Genomic DNA, 7,670 nt, shown 5'->3' with positions numbered 1-7,670 from the left:
TAGCGTTAATCGACGCACGGCCAGCTGTGTAAATATATTTTTCCTCGTAGCGCACTCGCTTACCTCTTCATGTTGATTACATCGCGCTCGAAGAGAGCGTTAACAAAAATATTCCGCCGGTTGTCGACTGTTCGAGTTGAATGATTCCATTAACGCCAGCACATTTCAATTTCCATTCATTCGAGTGTCAATTAATTGCTTACGTACTTCCGGCGGCAACATAATTTTACCGTAGGTATTACGTTCGACACGAGACTGAAATTGTTTTCGATGATCGTTTAAAGGTTTGCGTATTTTCCAGGTTCAACACGGGCCCGGCCACTGTAAATATGACGTGTATCGTCATCAATCGGTGACCTTGGTAATTAATCACCGTGTTAATCGAAACGTTTGCTTAATAAGCACACCGGGGAAAAACGGGAACGCGATTCATTTAGCAATTATTTTACGCGATTCACGCGCAAAATTCAGTGAAATGTGTCATGAAACAAGTACACACACGCCGGTGCGGTTAACGGAGTGGAAAATTTCGGAACGAGTGGTGGTCGTGAGTAATTTAGGTAATTTCATGACTAATTGGAGGTCAACGAAAGGAGCAAACCGATGAGAACGATTAATAAACGATCGACCGTTCGCGTTATCGAGAGGAGACGGTCTGATTCGCTCTGAGCGATAATGCATTGGTTACTTTCGGAAAAGACTCGTCAAGATGACTTTTCGTGGACACTTTCTAACCGAATGATTAGTAATGTAATCTGATAGGATGATCCGACACTCATTTATATTTAATTATATAAATGACGTTAAAGCTACGAACTTTTTAAATTAAAATTCTTAACGTCGACTGAAATTGAAAAGTCAACTATTCGCTACACAGGAAAATCGTATAATATCCTTTTCGTAGAAAATTTGTTCATCTTTAGTTTCAATTATAACGACGTTCTCAATAAACACATTAGTTTTCGAAATACACAAGAAAACCTTTAGACCTTATCTGGGACTGTAGAACTCGTCACGTATTATTCGTAAAAAATTAATATAAGTCTTTGCAAAAACCTCCTGGATAAGTATAATATTTTATGATCAAATTTTGAACCGCACTAATCGCATTTTTACATACGTCGAACACCAAACCGTTGGGTGTTTCGCGCGAATGCTCGCATCCCTCGAGAAGTATGTGGAAGTAGGTTTTTCATCCCTTTGTCGACCCGGTTTCTCACGGTCAGAAGTGGTCACGGAACGAGTTTCCGCAAGGGTATAAAAACGAGGAGTGGTTATTAAATATACCTCGAAGGGTGACCAGAGAAAACGTGTCCGTTACCTCTTCGTTAATCGTTCCGTGTTACTCTGTTTCTACACGATTCCGTTGTCGGTCGACCTTTTTAGCAACGTCGGTTCACCGCACATTTTCTGACACTTGCGTTTATTCTCAATTTAAGTTACCAGTGACAAACTCTCACACAGATGAAAAATTTCAAGCGTCGAAAAAACGATGACAAACTTTTGTTCGTTATTTGGTGAATAGAAATTGTAGTCGAACCCCAATCATTTTTATGATGTTTAAGTCTGAGAATAAAGTTCATAATCGTATAACTTGTACTAAATTGCTAGAAAGTTAGATACTTTTTTTTTTTATTATTTATAAATAGCGTGGAATATTTAACGCGTATACTTGCACGTTGTCTGTAAATAATCGTATCCTGTTAACAGATACGAGAAACTTTACAACTTTAATTTTTCCCGACCCGTCAATTTCGAATTTTAATTTCGTACGACCCGATGGACCCAGGTGGCGGCCAGGTGACAAGAATTACCGGTGCCGATGCGCCCCGAGTTCTTTAGGCCGCGATTTCTACGCTTCTTCTCTGGCGACAATTTTCCCGCTGGCAATTTTCACTTGGCAATACGCACGAGTGCAACGCAAATATGGTGAAATTCTGTAAAATGTCTGCCGCGGTAGATGCGTTTTCCGATGACCAGCGTTCGAGAGGGTTCGGGGGTGGATCGTTCCGCTAACCATTGGACGAACGCGTCCCTTCTACTGGGTATAATGCGAACGCGATGGACTTAATATTCTGGTAAGTCAATTTAGTTTCGAAGTATGAAATACGCGTTTTTCTTTAGACCGAAATTAAAATTTGAATGAGCAAGACAACGTCTCGCAGGAGAATAGCGAACTTGGTAGTTTCTCGTAATTTATTTCTTGACCAGGTGAACGTCTAATTGATGCATTATTTGAAAATTTTCACTTTGAAGGATAATAGAAATTTTGTAGTTATTAATTTCTGCGTATATAATTCGCGTAAAAAGACATCTAATGTTTAGCAATGTCAACAAATTTAAAGTATACAGTTTACTAAATTTAGAGAATACGACGTTTGTTCATAATACCGTTAATAATCATAAGAATTAAATAAATGGAATCTATTTTCGTTATTGATACTATCTTATATTTCTTTTATGTGTTCTGGAAAATTTGGAAAATTGATGAACGTTAGAAGGAAGTTTCTATTTGCAGCCTAGAAAGTCAAACAACGTTAATTTCACTTGCTTCCAAGGTGGTTCGAAAGTGCCAAACGAGCATTTACTTGATTACTCGCTGAAACTAATCGCGTGTGAGTGCTAATAGTCACAGTAAAGGGTTTTGATTACCAGCGGTCCAGTTAGCCCACGAGTCGATCAATTGAAAAACCAACTACCGGTGATAGACAGTTTAGGACAGAAAACGGCATTAATTGTTTCCCGGTAAAACGACCAATCGGAAATTGAATTGGCAGCTGATCGATAATCGAATTTATTGAATCGGGATACATTACTTTATATGTAGCATTGTGTCTTCGTTTTTCTGAAAAAATAACCACTATTCGCCAGGTATCAACGGTCGCGCACAGTTTCGATGATAACCAACTTGCATAGCTAACATTTGTTTTGGGAGGATACAAACAGAGTAATGTAATTACGTTTGAAAATATTTACATCGTTTACTGATGACTATTTGAGGACAGCAAAAATTTTATGACATAGAGGGCCTTGCGCGTCAAATTAAAGAAGGAAACGAGTGAACTCAATTAAAATTATATTGCTAAATGGAAATTAAAGTAAATAGAAATTAAATGTAGATTGATTAGAAGACCGAGATCTTGTTTGTTATGTATACTAATTATAATAATAACGAATGAAAAGAAATGATAGAAATGCACTTCTTACTGATATTCCCGTAATCTTTTTCCTGTGTGTAAGATGAAGACTTTTCACTAAGTGGTTGCTTTAGAGTGGCTCGTTCTTTACGCGATGCGAACGGTAGAAACTGGCTTTGAAGCTGGAAACGGCATTTTTCAACGGCATCAGGTGCATTCCTGTTTGGGACAGGAACATCCCGTAGCAAAAGAGTGATTCCCTCGGTATTAGTGTCTCGGGTATGCCTATTGTCATTCCGCACCCTCGTTCACCTGAAGAGTTACACTCACTTGAAAGCTTCTCTCGTTCTCTCCTCTTCTCTCCTTCAAACAAGCCCTTAACGAAATTTGAATATTCATCCGTTACTACATTGAACGAAAATACAGGTGATTAACACGTCATCGCAAGATTTTCAATGAAAGAAAAAAAAAAATGGAAATATTATAGCTTCTTTCCATGTCTCGTGTTCCATTATCTATTTTTACTAATATTTACTTTGACTAATATGTATACAATAGATTATCATTGGCTTTTTATCCCCTCAACAATAGTCATTTTTAACATAATTCATATCCGCTGACGTACTGATAGTTACTAGAGAATACGCCGACCATAATTATGGAAAATTGGATAAATTACGCAGCATACAATATTCACCGATTCTATTAGTAATTCCGTGTATAATCTGAGGCTACATGTACATGTTTATTATTATTCCATTAGGGAGCAGTAATCGCAAAGCAGAGGAATGTTTTGTGCATAATTGAAGTTATCGATGTGAGATTGGTTTCCGTGTAATTGAAGTTGTCAATATTTAATTCTTACGATGTTCCGTTAAAAACCGTGTTCTTTATTTATTAATACGAACGCGTACAGATTGGTCAGGAAAGGGTTACTACTGGAATCCGTCGATTGGAATTTTGTTTTCGAACGAAACCGGGAGCATACCGTAAGCGGCAACGTGTACAAACGAATCCCAGAATGGTAGAATACAACACTCAAATCGCTTTTATAAAAGCTGACGCAAAACATTGAAATTTTCAAAGCGTTGCTGTAATTCGACTTCGATGGAGACGGTTTGCAACCGCGGCTCTATCTGTTATGTACGTCATCATTCCGAGAAGCTACAACCACGTTGTACGCGGTTCGAAATTTGTAGAGGTTGTTTTTTTTTTTTAACATAATGCGTTAACGAAATTAAATGCTATGGATTGCATAAAACGGTTTGGAATTATGTATAATTGTAAACGGTTCGGCAGTGGCGAAGTGACTGACTTTTCTTACGATTAAATTTTTCGGGACTCGTAGGAGTGTGATAGTGGAGCGGGGTACAAGAGTTTACGTGGCGTTGATGTTAATTAAGGGTTCATGGCCTTTCCTGTGACGATTCTTGGGATAGGACTATAACACCGAGAAATTTCATCAGTTTATATGACCAAAAATTTATTTTCTTCTAAAACATGTATAAAGAATTATTTTCTACAACAACTGACTCGCTCTATTTCGAGTTTAGAATAATCACTAATCGACTGATCGCAAGCGCGTTAACGTCGCGAGCTGATAGGACCCAGCGCGTATGGAGGAGCAGAAGCAGTGTCCAAATAGTACGCTCCCTTGGCGTCTAAATCCGGTTTACCACCACCCATGAGAGTAACGGGATTCGACTTGCATTTACCATCTTTGAAGTCACTATAGCTGTCACATTGCACCGCCCAGAAGCCTGTTTCGCTATTAATAGACTCCGCGAAGTAGAAAGGAGCACGGAAGTGCCCGCATATAGGATGTACATTAATCGCACAGCCATTTTGTTTGGTACCGCCGTTTGGATAAAAGTCGACGTCACCAATCGGATCGGCGAAACCCCATATTCCTGCGGTAGTATGGATAATCTCTACGTGTTCCGCATCGCCTTTAGCGATCCTCTCTCCTGGCCCGTCGTTCTCGAAAGCCACAAGAGTTGGATCTAAACCTGTAACAAGATCTCGCTTTCATTCATCCTGACAATAACAGGAGCAATCAACTATTTTCAAATGATTAGCCAGAAAGACATAATACATAACGGTGGCGAGTATAGTTGAAGCAGAGAGCGACCAATGATTTGCCATTCGCTCTTATAGTTTTGCGAAGTGAAAGGATTTTAATCGTCATGAATGTTGCGATGATGACATACATTGTTGGGAAATTTATATTACGAGTCTATACCATGGACAAACTCTAAACTTATATGTATATTTGAACCACACAATGAATATATGTAGTTGAATGGACTCACCCACAACGCGTGCCGCTTTTTTATTCGCGTAATGAGATGCCAATCCTGCAATGTGAGCACCAAGAGAGTGGCCAGCTACGGTCAACTTAGACACATCTATTCCGTGCTCCACGAGGAAATTGATAAAGGCGGAGACGTATTTGCCGACCATTACGACTCGTTTACGGGCCCACATAAATGGTTTCATCGATATTCGCGACCAGTCCACCACGATGACGTTGTAGTCGCCGTGTTTAAGATAAGCTGCAAAGATCACGGAGAGCTCAATTTACCTTAGGCATTTTACTTTAATTTAGAATAGCTTTATTCAGATACGATCTTGCCAACAGCAATATTTAACTGTATCTTAGTTAAATCTTTAGAATCTTTAATATTACTAATTTTACGCTTATTTGAAAAATAACTCTACTATTTATACAATTAATTAATATCAATATATCCTAACTGACGAAATTACAATTGCTAATATCGCTAATTTTACATGGAACAAAATGGTTGAGTGAAACTATACAAATTATCTCTTGATCGTGCTAAATAGTAAATTAAGAACACGATGATTCCAACCTACAGTCGATTACTTACGAAACACAATAATACGTACCATCTCGAATCTCAGTGCAAGTGGGATTGTTGTGAGAGTTGAACCATCCGTGTGTAACGATTATCGTAGGTAACGTTAAATCGATAGAGCTTTTCTGCAAAGCACTGGAGTCATCGATAGTCAGTAACTCGGGTACTTTTGGCGACTCCTTCGTGTACAAGTAGAAGAAGATACGGTTCGACAGGTCCTTCTCTGTATCTTCTTCATTTTCGTCGAAATCTGCTGTCAAATCTAACGCAACTTTGTTGTTGTCGTCATCCACTGTCGACAGTTCTATGCTTCCACCTTCGACAATCGGATCTACATCGGTAGAGCCTATAGTTTTATAGGTTTCGTGGTCAGGAACAGGCAAGTGAGCTGAAAACAAAATCTGAATGTTAGTGAACTGAATCTGGAATGACGATTTATTATAACTCATTTTATATGTCATACAAAACACAGAATTACTGTTAATATTCAACTCCAAAATTTGTCTAATAGAATGTTACAAGTGTTTTGATAAAGAGTTGTCCAGAAAAGACTTTAGAGTTATGTGTTTAAATACTAATAATAAAATAAAATACTATGAAGTTACTTTCGAAAAACCATTTACTTTCCAAGCAACTGTTGGTTTTGTTATGTTGAAAAGTATTGAAAATATGTTACGATGAAAAAGGAAGGCGAAAATCTGGAAAAAATGTATCCTTTACCTCTGACACAGGAAACGAGTAGAATACTCAAAACGAGTTTCTCCATGATTAGCTTGTTTCTTCTTTTAATTCCTACTTGAGATCACTTTATAAAGCTATCGACCAGCTGTATCAATACATTAATTTCTATAATAATACAAATTGCAACTGTCAGTTATAAATGACAAACACGTGATGTCTGGTAATGAGTCCAAGGCTTTGATGTTTCATTAGAATTGTTATGTTAGTATGATTAAACTTCGGCGAACTCGTAAATTTCGATGGAATAACGTGTGAACGATGTGTGTGACGTATTTGAGCGAATTGTTCGCTTACAATAAGGAAAAGTGTAAATCGAAAGTTATAAAGAGAGTCTGTACACCTCGCACGATCTTCAACAGTACCTTTTGTTGTTATCGATATTTATAAAAATTACCAAAACGATAATTAATATTATGTACTAATCTGAAATTATTATATCACCATGAATGTAATTTAGAATTTAATTTAAATTCGATCCGTGAGCAACTTGTTAGTAAAAATTTACTTTACAATTTTAGCTTCATTTAATGACAAAACAAAATAAGGTGCTGTTTAATAATGGTTGTAGCTTTATCCAATCATACATTTTCCAAATAATATAGTAATTCAAATTAAACTAAGAATCTAATCAAATAGTTGGAATTGAAATGAACTGCTTATTCTATACAAGATTAACAGTATACAGATATTGAAGTTTCATACATATATATTCTACATATCCTACGTATTCAAGTTTCATTTTGATACTTTCGTTTATTTTACTTAAGCTATTAGATGACAGTACTTTTTAAATAAAAAATTATTAAAAAATGCAAGTATTTAATTAAATGCATCCTCAACTAAGGTACATTTATCAAGGTTCGTATTAAAGTGAATTAATGTTCACCTTGAAGAATGTTTCCTCAGTATA

The 7,670-nt window shown here is 37.1% G+C and overlaps 1 protein-coding gene across 1 annotated transcript; it reads right to left on the bottom strand.

The window, feature by feature from the left end:
- Positions 1-4,721: 4,721 nt before the first annotated feature.
- On the bottom strand, positions 4,722-6,785 carry LOC128893754 (phospholipase A1 member A-like). Its single transcript, XM_054154962.1, has 4 exons — positions 6,740-6,785; positions 6,051-6,407; positions 5,454-5,692; positions 4,722-5,162 (listed from the first exon to the last, which is right to left on the bottom strand). The coding sequence occupies exons 1-4, from the start codon at positions 6,783-6,785 to the stop codon at positions 4,722-4,724; spliced, it is 1,083 nt and encodes a 360-aa protein (XP_054010937.1).
- Positions 6,786-7,670: the final 885 nt, after the last annotated feature.

The sequence above is a fragment of the Hylaeus anthracinus genome, unplaced genomic scaffold (assembly GCF_026225885.1).
Source record: "Hylaeus anthracinus isolate JK02 unplaced genomic scaffold, UHH_iyHylAnth1.0_haploid 3, whole genome shotgun sequence".
Taxonomy (NCBI): domain Eukaryota; kingdom Metazoa; phylum Arthropoda; class Insecta; order Hymenoptera; family Colletidae; genus Hylaeus; species Hylaeus anthracinus.
This window is presented reverse-complemented; position numbering and strand designations above follow the sequence as displayed.